Raw genomic sequence first — 19520 nt, forward strand, 5'->3', positions numbered from 1 at the left:
TATCATAAGCGCTTGAAGGCTAGTGGCTAACCTAGCAGCCACTCTTCCATTTAGTTAGTGACTTGTTTGGCAGTCACTCATCTGATTAGGATTGACTTGATAGTCCTCCAATCAGAAGGCTAGGATTTCTTATCCTGGATACCCCAGCATCTGTTTGAACTCATTTGCATGCTGAATAGAGCTATGATAGCTAGGCATGACAGATATGATTCGATATCATGATATGACTGTTTATGAGCATATGAGTTTTCTTGCTGGGCTTCGGCTCACGGGTGCTTTGTGGTGCAGGTAAAGGCAAAAGAAAGCTGGGCCATCCTTGAGTTGGAGAGCTTAGGTGATGACGTGTACATATGCAGCTGCTCGACCAATACTTGGGCGAGGTTTGAAAGTGGAACTAGGGCTGAACCCTGTTTTGCCGCTTAGAACGGCCTGTTGTAAACACTTTCTTGTGATAAACTCTGAAATTATATTTTTGGGATCCCAATGTATACAGTAAACGTTCTAGTGAAACGTTTTATCTTAACCAAAGTTTTTAACCCCTAAACCGTTAACCGTACTTAGTTACACGTTTATGGATAAATGACTCGATTAGCGAGTTTAGCACTATTTGCAATGTGCACTGTAGCGGTCCCTGGAGTTGGGGCGTTACAAAATCGACTTGGTTGTCCACTCCAAACTTGATATCTTCCCAGTCTTTATCTGTACTTGTGGAGGGACCAATTGTACAAACTATCTTCATTTTTCTTTGACTGTTCGAAGTCGCCCTTGCCTGGCCCATAGAGTAATATTCAATGGACTAATCATCATAAAGAGAGTACTTGTCCTGAAAAAGAAGAAAACCAAAAGAAAAAAACATAAATTATGAATACTTCAAGTTTACATAATGCTTTTTTAAATAAGAATTAACAAAACATGAATAATAATAATATGCACATCCACTTCAAAAATTCACCATGGCTTTATATGTTTCCGGAAACCATGCAAGGGAAATAATATATATACACATGTAACCTTATAACAGTCCCTTAAAATTGTACAATTACCATATAGAGAACATTTCCATAAAACAAAACCCCAATAGGGTGAATTTAACAACTCCAAAAACAAAATGGAATGACCAAAGGTAAAGAATCAATTCAAAAAAATGGAAACAAGCATAGCTCATCTTCGTTTACGTTATTACGAGGCTTCCCAAATTTCCCAACAGCCAAACAACAAAAAAAAACAAAGTCATAGCCACTTAAAACCAAAACCCAGAACGGAAAGTATACATACAGGGCACCCCGCAAGGCCATTAGGCGAGTTGAGCTGGCCTCGGTATCTCTCCTTGGCTATCGTCATGGATCTAACAGTGAATGCATGGCTCTTCTGGGCACATTTCTTTCTGGGTCTGGATTGAAATGCAAGGAAATCGCTAAGGCGCTTGGAGGATGGTAGAAAATCAGGGGTCCTCTCGGGTTTGAGGAGAGACATTCTTGTCGAAATGTTAAGAGCCGCCATTGAAGAAGATAGCTCTGAGCAAAAGTAACTGAAGCCCCCTCTGTGAGACCAAGCCACCCACCCCCTCCGTGAGACCGAGCCACCCATGACCCTGAGCCCGTCGTTTTCAGAAGACCCAAGAGCCCCTGTCATTTGCGCCGTTTGCCGATGATAGGGAAGGTCAATTTTTCAAATTAGGGGAGAGAAGAAAGAAAGGTTGTGATGGAGATGGGGTGGAGTTGTGCGATGGAGCCCATGTCAAAGTGACTTGGGCAGAGAGAAAGGAATGAAGTGAGAGAAAGAAAAATTGGATTTTGGCAAAAAGTTAACCCATTTTTTCATTTGGCAGTTAATTTTTTTTGTCCCGCGCCTATAATCAAATTTTACCTTTTTTTATCTTACTTATTATAATACTTTTTGAAAAAGCTTATATTCATGTGTTATGGAAATAGAGATTTGTTGTAGTGGACTGTGAAGTCATTCTGGACTCCTGTGGCCTGAATAGATGACTACTAAGTTATTTTGGGGTCCTGCGCCCTGTATAGATGATTGTTAAGTCATTCTGGGGTCTTGCGCCCTAAGCCATGTGACCATCAAGTCACCTGAGCCTTTTAGCCCTAGCTTTGGGTAACTAGCCATAGACTAGCCAAGCGCTTTTAGTTTTCTTCAACCATTAGGTCGGACGAGCATATAATGCTCATGTTGATTAGATCTAATCATATCGACTAGCGTTCAATACGCTATTTCCGCTCTTGACTCATAAGTCAATTTCATATGACCAATTCTTAGTACTATTGTCGATCTTGACTGATAAGTCAGAGTTTCACGACCAGCACTTAACACCATTGTCGTTTCTGACTAATAAGTCAGTGCGTTTCTCAGATAAACAATATAATCAAGCATTCATAATGAAATATATATCCAAATATAGAGCACTCAACATGCTTCAACAATAATCATGTATGTCACATAATGGGTGCAGTTTTTTTACCTCTGGCTTGAGCGTAAAATAAGTTAAGAACGACCCTTGAGCACGATCCTGACCTTAGGCCCTTAGCGATAACCTAATCATAACTAAATATGAAATCCCATCAATAAAATGAGTAATAAAAAGGTTCCCAGACCAAGTCCTAGCCCCCGAGACCTCAAATTATACCATAACAGGTAGTAGATTCGATCTCGAGCCTTAAGGTTTGAAAACTCGCGCTTAAAACCAAATAAAACTAAGCCTGGCCAACAAGAAATAGGCGGGCCGCGACCTGCCCCAAGGGCCGCAATGCGCCTTCCAGACAGACAGCTCCCTATCTGGGTGCCAGGGGCGAACTGCGACTTGCCCTTGAGGGTTGCATCGCACGATGCAGATATAGCCTAATGAAGGCTCTGGGGTTCGCTCAAGTCGCGACGCCCAAGAACACGGTCACGACTTGACCCCGCGAACCCAGCTCCCCTGCATTTTCCTCAATGCAAACTCAGCCAAAACTTCTTCTAAACATAACCAATATCAAAACCAAACCTCAATACAACATAACCATCAATCTAGAAATAAAACCCAAGCTTAATAACACCCAAAAAACCTCCAAATACTCAATTACAAGATCAAACTTTCAAGCTTATAAACTACCTTAAATGCAGAGTAAAAATTTCAAAGTTCAAGCTTAGAATCATTACCTCAAAAACAGAATTATCCCTAAGCTTTGCTTAATCAATAACCTAGTCCAAATAACTTCAATTCTCCTAAACTTCAAGCTTCAAAAATCCAACTGATTGAGAGAGAGTATAATTGATAGAGAAGAGAGAGAAAGGTGCCCTATTTTCTGCCTTAGTTCATTCTACAACCAATCCTTGGTTAATTATATCTAATGGCCTGAAATGACAAAAATGCCCCTAGGGCCATCTAAATCCCTCAAAGCCACCCAAGGGAAAATTTGTCATTACCACCTACCCCGTTAATCATAATTAATGTCCTTAAATAATTATCAAACCATTCCCATTACCCGTTCAATCCCGGTAATGTACTAAACACCAAATTATCCCTAGGCTCACCCCGAGTCCGATAATTAACCCCGTTATGACCAAACCGATAACTTGCATCCTAGGATCGTCTCATGCCGAATAGCTCAAACATATCCACATAATAATGTAGTCTCACCCATATATCACATACATGCACATAAATATACAAATACACCCTCAACAGGCCAAAAATTACGAAAATGCCCTTCTTATAAGAAATGGCCCACATATATGCAAACACAGTCATATAGTAATACAATGCACATAATCATGCATATAATCACATAATAACGCGTTAAATCAATTATGGCCCTCCTGGCACATAATCATTGACCCTCTTGGTCCTCTAAACTTTTTCCTGAAAGCATTTAATATACTCTTTGAGGGTCTCAAATGGCCCTTGCTCGATGTTAGCTAAGGCTTTAACTTAAAAGCTTATCTTTTAAGCTACTATAAACTGTCTTCGGAAGGCAGACGACAATTGGTACCAAGACTGAATGGAACCCGGTCTATGCTTCTTGAACCACTTGTCAGTTGGTCCCATCAAGGTGCACAGACATTAGGTGGTTGAATATGGACAAGTGGTCTGTAACTCCACTATACGGAGTAATGTCTGGCATCTTGGAGCCTCAAGGTAATGGGGCTTCAACCATGTGTTGAGTGCATGGCTCCCCATCCTTCAATTCAGAGTCTTGGCTTTGTCTTTTGGCCATCAAACTTTGCACAGAGAGGATCATTTTTGGCACTGTGTGCTGGCTATGCCCTCTAGTCGGCCATTGCTTCTTTCCTCTGAGCATTAAGATTGTCTCAGAGCTTCGGTTGTAGATATCTCCCGTGGAGGTCTTCGTGCCCGACCCTGTTCTTCTGAGCATTATGGTATTCTAGCAAATCTAGTTGTGCGCCCTTGTGGCAGCCATCTTCTGGGAATCCTACTTTTGTCTCCCCATCAGATTCTACATAATCATTATTTACTGAGACGTTGATTCGCTGTCCTCAAATCATGGAGACTTTTCTCCTATTGGTTCCCCATGCAGGGTTTCCCCAGAGCTACTGGGGCATAAAAGGCTATCTTTATCCAGGCCTGGCATGGTCAGTTGCAGCGCGCCTGGGCGGAACACCCTGAGCTCTGCGGACATTTTGGGCCTGGCAGTGATCTCGGGCTCCGTGGACATTCTCGGGGTTATATGGCCTTCTCGGGTCATTGAAGGGCACAGAAGTCTGACGAGTCTTCTTTCATTTGTGGGGAGCCTTAGCATTTTCTTCCATGTGGGTGCACATGTGGCACGCCAACTGATTGTTCTTACGCCACATCAGCGGGGTGCACGGGTGGCATGCCCACTGGCTACACAGGTGGACCTTCAGCTGGGTGCGCAGGTGGCACGCCAGCTAACTACCCAGGTGGTATTTTTCCCTAAGGATCCACTTGCAGCCCTTGAGCCGCCAAAGTTTCCTTCATAGCGTTTACCACCTCCTGTAAGGTGGCAATATTACCATTTTGTGCCTTTATCTTTCGTTGCTGGGAGGTGATTTAACCTTTCAGTGCCACTACTTCTAGTGGCTCCTTCGTTTGGTACGACTGTGAGTACTAACTGTCGTAGTCATCTCCATCCACATCATCGTAACCTTTATTATCAACCACCACTGGAACAACTAGTGAAGGTGCTCGACTTGGTTCTCCTCCCAAAGCGGCGGTGGGGAGGGGGGGGGGGGGGGTGAGCATCTTTTGGGAGATTTCTTCTAGTGTTCACCATTGCTGCAACTCAAGCTTTCTTCAAGCTCTCAATGAAAGTACCAAAATATTGCCTAGCTTTTTCACTAACAACTAAAAAAAATCAAAGCTTAATCAAATAGAGATTGAGACACATATTTATACATGGTTCAAGTTGTGAATCAACCCTAGTCCATGAGTCATTTGTATCTAGGATATTAAGAACTTGCAAATATCAAGTTCTTGTGGAGGTTTTCAGGCAACATATGCCCTAGCCCTATGTATAAAAGGCTAGGGCAATTAAATCCCTAATGAGGGCTATTCACAAGTATTCTCCCTTAATGGGGGCTTAAATACATAATAAATGGTCATTCTTCCAATAAATAAGCTAGTGCCCCCTTGCGTATCTTAGTGGGCCCAATAAGAGGTATTCCATCCCACTTCTTTATTGGGCAACAATCTCCTGACAGTTTCAGGAGGGTAGCATCACGTTTTCCCACGTCATGCTGCATCGTGAGACATCCTGATCGTCGCGTGTATGAGATCAACACCACAATCCATGTAACAATAATTGTCAGATGGTTGTTTGTGATCCAGGGTCACTGTGCTTGACACCTGGAAACCCTTCTCCATGTCTTGAGGAGGCTTCTCACATACCTGGAGAAAGTGAATGGAGGAGACTACCTTGTATTAAGACTCGGAGCATTATTCCGGAACATGGTCCTCGGGAAGTAGCATTTCCACGAGGACATACTCCTCCGATGGTGGTGAACTATGATTAAAGGTTGGGCTTTGCTCACATGGAGACTAAAGCAAGCTTTAGGGGACTTAATCAGCTTTCATGGAATCTTAATTCATCTTAATGTGTGCCATGTGTCACTTGGTGGAAACACAGGTAACAAAATCAATTCCATTGCTTGGTTAATGAAATCTTGCCTTTTTTCTTTTTTCAGGATCTTCCATGGTCTCATTAAAGGTTAATGGATCATCAGTTTTAGTGAATGATACAAGGACATATGCTTCGTGTTCATAGCAAACAAGCTGTTAAATAGCCCTCCCACTATGATGCTGCACAGGGGCTTCCTTTTTCAGGAACATTGGTTTCTATGGTTTGTCATTTATCCCTTAATGATGAAGATGGACTGATCTGTTTATATGTGAGTTCCTCGAAAACAACTTTCCTCATAGGTATATAGTTTACAACATAGTCATGTTCAAGGAGGGTTTCATTTGTTGACACAAATACCTTTTGGTCATTGGGACTATAAAAGTAACCACCTCTTATTTGTAGAGCGTAGCCAACAAATATGCACACTTCCGACCTTGAGTCTAGTTTACCAGACTTAGGTCTAAGAACATGAGTTGGACACCCCAATATACGTAAGTGGCGCAAACTAGGTTTAGTTCTATTCCATAACTCTAAAGGTATTTTTTTATGGACTTAGATGGGACCACATTCAAAATGTATGTCGTTGTTTGAAGAGCATATCCCCAGAATGTGAGAGGAAGGGATGAGTAGTGTGGATACCAAAAATCCACACTAAAATAAAAAATACATGATCCCGTATTGAAATGAGTAAGGGTCTGCGAACATGAAAGAATTGACCCAACGAGCAACACAAGCTAAGTTATAGAGTTTGGGTTAGCCTAGAGCCTAAGGCCTAAATGCTCATATGAGGACGGGCCACATTGTGCAAAATAATCTCTATAGAAGCCAAAAGAAAACGTAACACACTCCCGAGGTAGTCCTAAGAGACCACGGATCAAATGATGGAATCTTCGATCCTCACGATAGTGGCTACATCCTAGACATGCCTATCTCGCACATATGCACCATGCTGCACGAAGCCTCGCGAGGCCGCCCACGCACCTATGGGCCTCGCCCAAGCGCCATCTCGAGCAGATGCTTCAGCAACCTCGCCCAAGCAGCGTCTCACACAGATGCTCCAGCAGCCTCGCCCAGGCGCTGTCTCACGCAGGTGCTCCAGCAGCCTCGCCCAGGCAGCGTCTTGTACAGATGCTCCAACAGCCTCGCCCAGGCAGCGTCTTGCGCAGGTGCTCCAACAGCCTCGCCTAGGCAGCGTCTCGCACAGGTGCTCCAACAGCCTCACCCAGGCAGCGTCTCGCGCAGGTGCTCCAGTAGCCTCACCCCGACGCCGTCTCGCTCAGGTGCTTCAGCTGCCTCGCCCAGGTAGCGTCTCGCACGGGTGAACTAATAGGCCTCGCGCCTCACGCAGTCAGGGCCCTTGCCTCACCCAGGTGCCATCTCGCGCAAGTGCACCAGTGGCGTCTCCCATGAGCCTCGGGCCAAGTGAGATGCACCCCGCCTCTTCCATATGCCACGCACCACCATGGTCTCGTGGCTCCCATGGCCTCGCACCACCATGGTCCCGCGGCTCCCATGGCCCCGCACCACCATGGTCTTGCGGCTCCAATAGCCTTGCACCACTATGGTCCTGCGGCCCCCAAGGTGCCTCGCACCACCATGGTCTCACACCTCGCGTACTCGTATGGGGTCTAAGACCTCTAGAAGAAGCATGTGAGGAGCAATAGGAGAGGCCCAAGAACTATTTGGTATCAAGCCAATAGTGGTGTAGATGACTGAGTATATCGTTAATGTTAACATGCAAGTTGTCCTACACTTAGTAGAACGTGGGATAGCTTTGAGCAGATACATGCCTTGGAGATGCGAAAATAACCATTAGGTACAAAGGACCCGTACGTGTACGGGTGCAGGACGTACGACCATGAGGAGGACAGAAGCGTGACCCTGACATCTGTAAAACACAAGTAGTGGAGGTACGGATTTGTACAGAGAGTGGAAGCACTACATGCATGCCTCTGACTATGTACCAGGCTGACACCATGACCTTCTGCTCCACCATGACCTGTGCCACTACCCTGACAATGTACCTATGTACAATCTTGTCCCTTGGGACCATAATGTATGAGGAGCCATTAGATTTCCAGTATAAATAGATCATCACCCCTCCAGAAAAAGGGTTGGAAAGCTCATTGTACACTCAGGCTATTAAGCAATATACAAAGGCTCACTCCATTGTGGATCTGTGTTTACTTTTCCTTAAGTTTATTCTAAGTTCTTATCTAAATATCTCCATACATATCTTTGAGTTTTCTGATCTAATTTTGTTGACGAGATTTCGCTGTCAACAGTTTGGCGCCGTCTGTGGGAAGAAAGAGCATCAAGCCTACGTTCTTTCATCATTTCCAACAAAGAAAGATGCTAAGGCGTTCAAAACTCTTACGACAACTACATGAAGATGAGGTTCACCTTGACGAAGAACAAAGGAGGGCTTCCAGGGAAAACCCTCCTCCGCCTGTGCATGGAGATATGCTGGTGGAATGTCCTCCCCCAAGGGAGGGGAAGGAAGCATCATCCCCGACTGTCCAGCCCGACGGAGGTCACTCAGAGCCGCCAGTGTACCCACATCATCGGTCCTGGGTGGCACCATGCCCAAGCCGCCAAGACCCGGGTCCCTCGACACACAAGCCAGACAAAAGTCCACGAGTACGCTCAGTGAGTTCTAGCTCAAGGACTCACTTCTACAAGGAGGAGATTCGAGAGTTACATAAAAAGACTCGAAGGCTAGAAACCACATTAGAGAACGTGTAGGAGGTTTTAAACGACCTCCTGCAGGGAAAGTCGAGCATACCCCTTCCGAAGCGTAAAGAGAAAGAGTGTGGAAAAGGGGAAAACACTGCCTCCGTAGATGATGGGAGAACCCGAATTTCCACCAGCAACACTCCCAAGACAAAGTACCATGAGGGACTTAAGCCGACGAAATACCCCTAAGAATGAAGCAGAAGTCACGTCAAAAGAGGCGCCCCCTGGCCTAAGAGAAGAGCTCCATGGGAAGAGGTCAGAAATAAAAAAACACACCCCTTGCGGCTCCCCCGAGGAACACAACCAAAGCAAAGGTTCAATCTGAGAACCCACAAGACTCCTTAAGAAAAAAGTGGAGGGAACTAGCCATAAAAATGCAAGGCCCTAAGGGCAAGATTATCACCACACCTGGGGGGCACAGAGGTGATGAAGAATTTGACCATGATTCGCCCTTCACAAGGGAGATCCAGACTGAGCGAATTCCCGCCAACCTCAGAGAGCCTCGCATGGCCCCGTACGAATGTACTACGAACCCAAAGTACCACCTAGACTCCTTCAATAACTTGATGAGGTTAAGAGGGGTCAACAGCAGAGCAAAATGCCATTTCTTTGTTGTTACACTTAAAGGTGTTGCGTACAAGTGGTTCAAGAGGTTAAGGCTAGGAACAATCAGATCAAGGCAGCAATTCTCTGGCAAATTTCTTTAGTAGCACCATGCAGTCTGTGATTATGTTATGCCGATTACCAGCCTCGCTAACATAAAGCAAGGTGAAAATGAAAGTCTGAAGAACTACATCCATAGGTTCAATATGGAAGCAACAAAGGTGGGAAGTTTAACCAAAGCAGAGCTCAAGATGGCTATTACAGCTGGAGTTCATCCAGGAAGCAAGTTATGGGGTAACATGCTCAAAAGAGAAGTTTCAAATTTAGATGATTTCTTCGAAAGAGCATAGAAGTACATACGTTTTGAAGAGGGCCATAAGAACTCGCATGTTGAAGAAAGTGAACCTTCCTCCAGTCGCCCCACTACCAATAAATCTGAAGATTCCATATAGAAGGGGACGTCATGCTAGAAGGGTCGCTGACCAAGTTTAAAGTTGGATGAGGACCATCTAGCCATAAAAGTCCTGACCCGAGAGGAGATCACCTCAAAAATCGTAAAAGGGTCTCAAAGTAGACGCTCACAAAAAGGGTCTCAAAGTAGACGATTGCCAAAAAGGGTCTCAACGAAGACGCTTGCAAAAAGGGTCTCAAAGAAGACGCTTGCAGAAATAGTACTATGCCTAATGACGAGAAGGATGCTTCTCGCAAGAAATAATAAGCGCGCACAAAAATATATAAAAGGATAACTAGAACCCAATGGGTCAACATATCCTTATAGATACAATTAAGGTGCACCAAAGAGAGATCTATCGAACACCTTCGCGTGGGCTCAAAAGGACCTCGAGCATAATAATAATGAAAAAAAAAGAAAGAGAAGAGTCTACAAGAACACCTAAAGGCCTCCCTATAGACTGGGGGGCAAGTGTGGATACCAAAAATCCACACTAAAAGAAAAAATACATGATCCCGTATTGAAATGAGTAAGGTTCTACAAACGTGAAAGAATTGACCAATCGAGCAACATAAGCTAAGTTATAGAGTTCATGCTAGCCTAGAGCCTAAGGCCTAAATGCTTATATGAGGATGGGCCACATTGCACAAAATAATCTCTATAGAAGCCAAAAGAAAACGTAACACACTCCCGAGGTAGTCCCAAGAGTCCACGGATCAAATGATGGAATCTTCGATTCTCACTATAGTGGCTACATCCTAGACATGCCCATCTCGCACATATGCACCACGCCTCGCGAGGCCACCCGCGCACCTATGGGCCTCGCCTAAGCGCCATCTCGCGCATATGCTCCATCAGCCTCGCCCAGGCAGCGTCTCGCGCAGATGCTCCAGCAGCCTCGTCTAGGCAGTGTCTCGCGCATGTGCTCCAGTAGCCTTGCCCAGGCAGTGTCTCGCACAAATGCTCCAGCAGCCTCGCCTAGGGAGCATCTCGCGCAGGTGCTCCAGCAGCCTCGCCCAGGCAGCGTCTCGCGTAGGTGCTCCAGCAGCCTCGCCTAGGCAGCATCTCGCGCAGGTGCTCCAGCAGCCTTGCCCAGGCAGTGTCTCGCGCAGGTGCTCCAGCAGCCTCACCCTGGCGCCGTCTCGCTCAGGTGCTCCAGCAGACTTGCACAGGTAGCATCTCGCGCAGGTGCACCAATAGGCCTCGCGCCTCACATAACCAGGGCCCCTGCCTCGCCTAGGTGCCATCTCGTGCAAGTGCACCAGTGGCGTCGCCCATGAGCCTCGCATCAAGTGAGGTGCACCGCGCCTCGTCCATATGCCACACACCACCATGATCTTGCGACTCCCATGGCCTCGCACCACCATGGTCCCGCGGCTCCCATGGCCCCGCATCACCATGGTCTTGCGGCTCCCATAGCCTCGCACCACCATGATCCCACGGCCCCCAGGGTGCCTCGCACCACCTTGGTCTCACGCCTCGCGTACTCGTATGGGGTCTAAGACCTCTAGAAGGAGCGTACGAGGAGCAATAGAAGAGGCCCAAGAACTCTTTGGTATCAAGCCAATAGTGGTGTAGATGACTGAGTATATTGTTCATGTTAACACGTAAGATTTCCTACACTTAGTAGAACGTGGGATAACTTTGAGCAGATACATGCCTTGGAGATGCGAAAATAACCATCAGGTACAAAGGACTCGTACGTGTACGGGTGCAAGACTTATGACCATGATGAGGACAGAAGCGTGACCCTGACATCTGTAAAACACAAGTAGTGGAGGTATGGATTTGTACAGAGAGTGGAAGCACTACATGCATGCCTCTGACTATGTACCAGGCCGACACCATGACCTTCTGCTTCACCACGATCTGTGCCACTACCTTGACAATGTACCTATGTATAATCTTGTCCACTGGGACCACAATGTATGAGGAGCCATTAGAGCTCCAATATAAATAGATCATCACCCCTCCAGAAAAGGGGTTGGAAAACTCATTGTACACTCAGGCTATTAAGCAATATACAAAGGCTCACTCCATTGTGGATCTGTGTTTACTTTTCCTTAAGTTTATTCTAAGTTCTTATCTAAATATCTCCATACATATCTTTGAGTTTTCTGATCTAATTTGGTTGACGAGATTTCACCGTCAACAAGTAGCTTTACATAGATATGACCATGTCCAACAAGGTCATTTTTCTCCTTTCTAAAACATTTTATTGTTGTGTTATTCCATGTGTTGTGAGTTGGGATATGATGCCATGCTCCAGCATGAAATCATTGAATTCTAAATCCAAGTATTCACCAACTTGATCTGATCGAAGTTTTTTAAGAGATTTAACTAATTAATTGTCATCTTCAGCTTTGAAGTCTTTGAACTTGTTAAAAGTTTCAAACTTCCTCAGCATTGGATTCCAAAATTCCATAGTTTGTTAACTTGTTTATTTTGTCTAAATTAATATGACCTAATTTGTAACGCCCTGGTTACCCCAGAATAGTTACGATGAACGGTGAACCAGAAATTTGACCCGCTACCCGAGTCCTTTGGTTAAAAACGTGTTCTAAGTGTCATTAACAGGCTAAGGTGGAAAATCAATAAAAAAGAAAGGATATATTTTATTGAATACATAAAACTGTCCATGGGCCCATAAAAACATTTACAAGTTATTTACAACTCAAAATGCTCATTACAGTTTCAAAATTACAAACCCGCCGACCTAAGCGGCAAAAATAGGAAAAAACCCCCTAGTTCCTCTGAGAACTCCTTGGCCGTGGTGGTCAAGCGGCCACATATGTACACATCACCACCTAAGCTCTCCACTCAAGGCTGGGTGAGCTTTTCTTTCCCTTTACCTGCACCACATAGCACCCATGAGCCAAGGCTCAACAAGAAAACACAATAAAGCATGATATAATATCAACAATGATCGTAATAATCATTCAAGACCATCAGTCCAAACAAATAGGTGACAGTCGCAAAAGTCACTAAAATGGGTCCAGCTCCCTTTAGCCTTGTGAAGATAGGGTTAGCGAGGCTTAATAGAAAAGTGAACTTTTATTAGTTTGAACAGGATAGGTGCATGGTGATTAGTTACCAACATAACCTTCCTCATGACCTTAGAGTCATAGCTCTGGAACAGCGTTCCCTAGCCATGTGACAAATGGTCACCTGGGCCTTTGACCCTGGCTCTAGTAACTAGTCTTAGACTAGACAAGTGCTTATAAGTTCATTGACCTTAGGGTCAGTCCAGCATTAATGCCTTAGAGCTATTTAACGCTGATATCGATTAGATCTAATCTTCATTTGGCTCGGCGTTCATGACGCTATGCCATTTCTGACTCTTAGGCTAGTGTCCCTGACTAGTCAGTACATATACAGGTAAACAACATTCGCTAGCATTTAATAGGCAATCCATGTGCACATTTATCAATCAACATGCCCCAATACAATCACGCATGTCACATATACACAGGGTGTAGTTTTCTTACCTCGAGTTCAAGTGAGAAATAATATAAGAACGACCCTTGAGAATGATCAACCTTTAGATTCCTTAGCGGTTACCTAATCATAACCAATTAGAAACCATCAATAAAGTAAATCAATGAATGGTTCACAATCTAAAACACACTCCCGGGATCAATCCCTCACTCTCGGGACTCTCAATCTACTCAAAAGGGGTAAAGGAACCAACCCCCGAGCCTTAAAAACCATCCCGAGCCCTAAAAATAACTTTCCCTGAAACTAACCCAGCGCCTAGGCGCTGCCAACCAGCGCTGGGGCGCTGCCTCAGAAACAGAGAGGGCTACTCTTTGCCCTGCATAGCGCTGGGATGCTAGGACTGGCGCTCGGGCGCCAACTTCAGACCATCAACTCCGCTGATTTTCCCTCCTTGCGATTCCCCTTGAAACCAACCTTCCAAACCAATCCCAAACCTTACCAAAACATCCAACTCAACCCCTAAACCTCATCTACATCACCCCCTCACCAAAACCCAATCAATCTTACACAAAAACTCCCATTGATTCCAACTTTCCACATCAAAATCTATAGGCTGTAAACTAAAAGAAAAACAGAGTATAACTTAAAACTCATATAACTTAAAACTCATAGACAATTTCTTACCTCCAGCTGGTTTTGAATCCTCCTTAATAGATGAACTAAGTCTATAACCGCCAAGCTTTTATTTCCTAGCTTGATACTTCAATTTGGGACCAAAAACCTCAAAGGGAGATAGAGGGAAGATGATGTACGGGAAGAAGAAGCCTTGCTCTGTTTTTGCTCTATATGTTTTTACAGCCAACTTAAACAATATATATCCTAAGCCAAATGACCCTAATGCCCCTAGGTCATTTAAAGCTTCTAAAGTCTCCCCAAGGGTAAAATCGTCATCTTTTACCTATTTCGTTAATCATAATTAACGCTCTCCAATTCCCACTATTCTTGACATTCCCAAACACCAATAATTCATATCTCGTTACCCTTTAATTCCCAGTAACACTCTAATCATTAAGATCTCCCGAGACTCAACCCGAGCCTCGAACTTAATCCCGTTATGACTAAACCGCTACTTAATATTCAAAGATCGTCTCATGCCGAATAGCTCGAACAAATCCACATTATAATGTGGCCTCAACAATATATCACCAACATGCATACAAATATACAATTACGCCCTCAACGGGCCAAATTACCAAAATACCCCTATAATTAAAATGTGGACCCACATGCATGCATTTAACATCATATCATAATATAATTCACATAACACATGCATATGTTCATTTAATGGCATAATTAAACAAGTATGGCCCTCCTGGCCTACTAATCCCGCCATTAAACCATATCGGAGAATTCAGGGCATTACATAATCTTAAATTCCAAAGATATGTGTCATCCTCTTGAGAAATCTTTAGTCTTTTGTTACTTTTACCTACTTTAAATAATTCAAAATGATTTATTATTCGTTTACTTTATCTAAGGATCTACAATAGGTATGTTTTTCTATTGCATGGATTAAGAAATTGGAAGAACAATCCTTAGAATAACAATCATATTATTACTTAAAGAAATATCAAAACAAATTGTTCATGCAATCAAAGAAAATTAAATTTCTAAAAAATAAATAAACTAAAACATTGTTCAAAACAAAAATAATTGTTTTCCTTTAAAACTAAATGGATTGTCCCTAATGGTTTTCCTTAAACGAGCTCTCCTCCTCCATCCTTCATCGTTGTCGCGCCATTGGCATTTAATAATTCAACTATCTACATGGACAAATAAACGCAGTTATGGCCCCTGAATACAAGATCCGGGATGACGACTCATTTTCCACTAAATAAGTTTTAAGAATGAATAAAATCATATTTACCTTTCTTATTCTTCTAAATTTCAACAATAATTTCTCGCTTGGCAGACAAGATTTCATTTTCATAAAATCACTTATCATATATATGTCCATATGTGGCATGGATGGCCTCCCATATATCACGTGTAAACTTAAAGCATTTCAAACCACTTTTGATTTCATCACTCACACTTAGGGAGTATAGTAACAAGCCATATGATTTGATTTGAGCCACATTGAATAAGAATCTTGTTCATTTATAGAAGCATCCAATGATGGTTCTGGAGGTGATTGCTTTTTAGCCCACATTCATAAGATTTTCTCTTAATAGGATGTTTATGTCATGTCTCCAAAAGATAATATTTTCACCATTGAGTTTAATTATAATATTACAATATTGTTCTTAGCTGAAAATAATAAAAGAATATACTTAAAGAATTTTTTTTAAACATGCATAAATACAGTAGACATTTTAATAACTTGAAGAAAATAAAGTATACACTTTTAACTCTAATCAAAATAAATATAATAATTTTTGGATAGTAAATATGATGCATGATTGCAACAATTAAAACACATAAACTTAACATTTATTATTCCACGATAAAACTATCCCACAAATTAAGTGTCACCTTAGGGTCGGCCAAATTAATTTCAAACAATCTACAAAAAAATCTTCTCTTTGTTAATTAAAACTTTAAATATCTCATATGGACAAATGAAAAATTTTCCCTTGAAATATAGCCCCTGTAGAGTTTTTCCCCCTAAACTATTTTTTTTGTGGAAAAAATGCCTCATGAACTATGGAAATCATTGCAAACATGTCCTTATCGTTACATTCTATTCATTATTTTAAGTAGTTTGCTATGTAGCCACATGTCACATGCATAGTTACAGTATGAGGGTCTATTTAATTAACTGAAGTTAGTCGAAATCAAGTTTATTGACACTAAACATACAAAAATTAGTTCTAAAAATCCAGATACATATTTTCAAAAAAAATTCATTATAACACTATGTATATATGTATTTGCCTATTAGGATTGTTGAATCCTGCCACATTAGCGCAACATCACTACTACATGAGCAAACTATTTTTTTTAAAAATGAACGAAATGCAATATAAGGGGCACATTTACAATAGTTGTAAAGTTCAGGGGGATTTTTGCCATAAAAAAAGTTTAGGGGGCAAAACTCTATAGGGGCCATAATTCAGGGGGAAATTTTCCTATTTACCCATCTCATATTTTCTCTTTTAAAAATAAAGTATCATTTATTTGGTCTAGACACAATTATCCACCGCAAAAGCTTAATTCCAACTTTCTAAGTGTAACCCATTATTTCGTAAGAAGTCAACCGTGATATTGATATGGTTGGAAACATTCCTTAGGGGGACGAAAACAAAGACGTCGTGAGGCCTAAACCATGTCTCACGGTGTTGTGCTAATAATGGAGACCATAGATCACATTAAGATGTCAACCTTCTCCCACTTACTATTTTAGTATTAAATGTGTTTAATGAACTAATCAATTAGTTCTAAATTAATTATTATTTTATTATAACCCTATGAATGTAACATAATTAATTAATCCGTAATTAGGTGAAATTTGAAGCCTAAGTTCATTTTAATCTTAAGAAAGAACCTAAGTCTATAATTAGGTGAACTTAAAAAATTTATTATACCATTACATCCATCAAACTAAAATAAAATAATTTTAATTAAAGTGTGCTATATTAAAAGGCCTAACTAAATGCTTTCCTTTGGTATGGTGTGTTTTACCAAGTTCATCTAACTAAGTTGTTTACATGAAAATTGATTTCGCCAAAACAATTCGTATAAACAATTAAGAAAATCTTAAATAATCATGTTTCTACATATGAGATTGATGATTAATAAAACCGTGAGGGATTTCATGTATGACATGTAATTTAGTGATGCATAATCATGTTATCAATCATATCAATAGAAATTTATTTAAATCAATATAATAAATAAATAAACAATGAATGATTGAACTAAGTAACTATTAGGAATTTCTAAATTTACAAATTTTTGAAAAAAAATATAGAAAACAACAAAATTACAAATTGGGCTTCAAAAATATAAATTTCCAAAAAATCTTCATTCTCCATTTGAGGTCTGTCTTTATAATTTTAAGGCTTTAGGCCCTACCCGTTTATTAATTAAAACAAATTTTAATTAATTAATTTTATTAATTAAAAGTAATTTTTAATTAATCAAACCCATTTAATATATTTTTGAATTTAAAAATCAATAAATGATTTTTAAACTCAGGACATAAAATATCCCAACAAATTAAAAGATATTTTAATTTTCTAACAAAATTAAAATAAAATAATTACTATTTAAATTCAAACAATTAAAAAAAATTGATTAAATAAAAGATAAAATTAAACTTTGGTTAGGGTTTTGAAGTGTGCCGCTTTAGGGCACCTTCGGTGCCACCATGGTAGTGGTTGGATGGCAGCGACAGCCAGGGGATCGAGAGGTCAGGGGTGGCGCTCCTGGTGTATCTAGCTGGGCGTCAGGACTTGCACAAGCACACACAAATGCTAGGGCGATGCCACGAAATTATTGGGAGCTCGACTTGGGCTTACACGGGTGGGGAGCCTAACGGCTTGGGTGCTTCGCCCGTGTGAATGGACTGCCTAGGGCATCTTGGGTGCTTAGTTGAGCATCCTTGGTGGCTCGGGTGACCTGCACTCTCTTCAATTTTCTCTTGTGCAGAATTTTTTACAGCAAAATTTCAATTATAAAATTACAAAAAATTCCTACGCCCCATAATGGCTTACACATGATCTAGAAAATTGAATAAAAGCTTAAAATCAATAATCACTATATAGTTGACGATTCATCATTCAACCATACATTAAAAAAAATAAAATCATCCTATAAAGCCTTACTAATTCAGGACTGTTACACTGTGTGTTCAAAACTGTGCTTAACTCATTACGCGAGTCATTTGGACTCAAAAGTGTAATTAAGATTAAATGTGGTTTAGGTATTAAAAATTTTGGTCAATTGAATTAAACTTTTCATTAAAAGGTTTGAATATGTACAAGGGATCCCAAAGAGTATTAAACAAAATACAATTATGTCCAAGGTTACAAAAATAGCCGACCTAAGCGGCAAAATTGGACCTAAACCCTAAGTCCCTCAAAATGCATCTCGATCGTGGTAGTCGAGCAGGTTGAGTATGTACACGCCGCCCCTAGAGCTCTCCAACTCATGGGTGTTCCAATTTCCCATTGCCCTTACCTGCACCACAAAGCACCTGTGAGCCAAGGCCCGGCAAGAAAACCCCAACTAGGCAAACAAGTATACAATTAAGCATTAACATAAAATATATGCTTCACAAATCATAAATAAACTCATATTAACTTTTTAACAATTATACGACCTATGAGGAATAGGTGTATACCACACCCCCTTAGTGGCCCTGCCATAACAACCCCTAGCTGATCATTCACAAACAATTACAAACAATAAATGCAACATATGAAGCTATAAAGTAAAGCCATTTAATTCTAAACAGATTCAGGGCACGGTCATAACTGCGTTCACAAGTCAGGGCCAATTCCCTATAATCGGTGCATGTGCCAGTTTTCTTACCTCGAGTACTGCACGAAAGATGAAACGGCCTTGAGTACGATCCTTTTCACGAGCCTCGCGGAAACCCTAGTCACAACATAAATGATACACTTATCAGGGATTAAAACTAAATTCCAAGTTCAAACCAAAACCCTGGCTCTTGGGTTCCAAATTCTTACTCAACTCGGGAGTGGAATCATTCCCCGAGCCCTTAAGCGAGCCCCTAGAAAAGGTCCTAAAACCCTTTAACTATGTCTAAAAAATATCTGAAAACCTATGTTTCGAGGCCCCTGGCGCGGTTTCGCCCGCCCCTGCGACACTGGCATGATTGCGCCTTATCCCAGCGCGGTCGGGCTGGTAGCCTAGAAACCTCAAATGAAACTCGAAATTCCCTAGTTTCTGGGACACTAGCGGAGTTGCGCTAGGTTGCCAGAAACCCAAAACGAGCCCAAATTCAAGTGTTCTTCCCCAAATCGCAAACTCACGACTTTCAGACCCAAAATCTCGATCCCAAACCAGATTTCCAACATTTTAACATGAAATCAAAACTCCAAACAGCTAAAACAACTCATACATTACTTCAAGGAACCAATAAAAGTTCAATTACATAGAAAAATGCCAATCTTGCAAATTTAGAATTCAAAATTCAGCTTTTTCCCCAAATTGAGAATTAAACCTCAAAT

General features: G+C 41.7%; 1 protein-coding gene across 1 annotated transcript; it reads right to left on the minus strand.

The window, feature by feature from the left end:
• Positions 1 to 662: 662 nt before the first annotated feature.
• On the minus strand, positions 663 to 1796 carry LOC133816300 (uncharacterized). The gene is made up of 2 exons (XM_062248866.1): positions 1276 to 1796; positions 663 to 823 (listed from the first exon to the last, which is right to left on the minus strand). The coding sequence occupies exons 1-2, from the start codon at positions 1630 to 1632 to the stop codon at positions 797 to 799; spliced, it is 384 nt and encodes a 127-aa protein (XP_062104850.1). The 5' UTR covers positions 1633 to 1796; the 3' UTR covers positions 663 to 796.
• Positions 1797 to 19520: the final 17724 nt, after the last annotated feature.

Source organism: Humulus lupulus, chromosome 2, assembly GCF_963169125.1.
Source record: "Humulus lupulus chromosome 2, drHumLupu1.1, whole genome shotgun sequence".
Classification (NCBI taxonomy): Eukaryota; Viridiplantae; Streptophyta; class Magnoliopsida; order Rosales; family Cannabaceae; genus Humulus; species Humulus lupulus.

What these genes read in the sequence shown, in the direction of transcription:
- LOC133816300 (XM_062248866.1), bottom strand. Translation starts at nt 1,632, where the DNA reads ATGACAGGGGCTCTTGGGTCTTCTGAAAACGACGGGCTCAGGGTCATG. An exon ending in ATGGCCTTGCGGGGTGCCCT is followed by an intron (nt 824 to 1,275) that starts GTATGTATACTT and finishes CTTCTTTTTCAG; the next exon opens with GACAAGTACTCTCTTTATGA.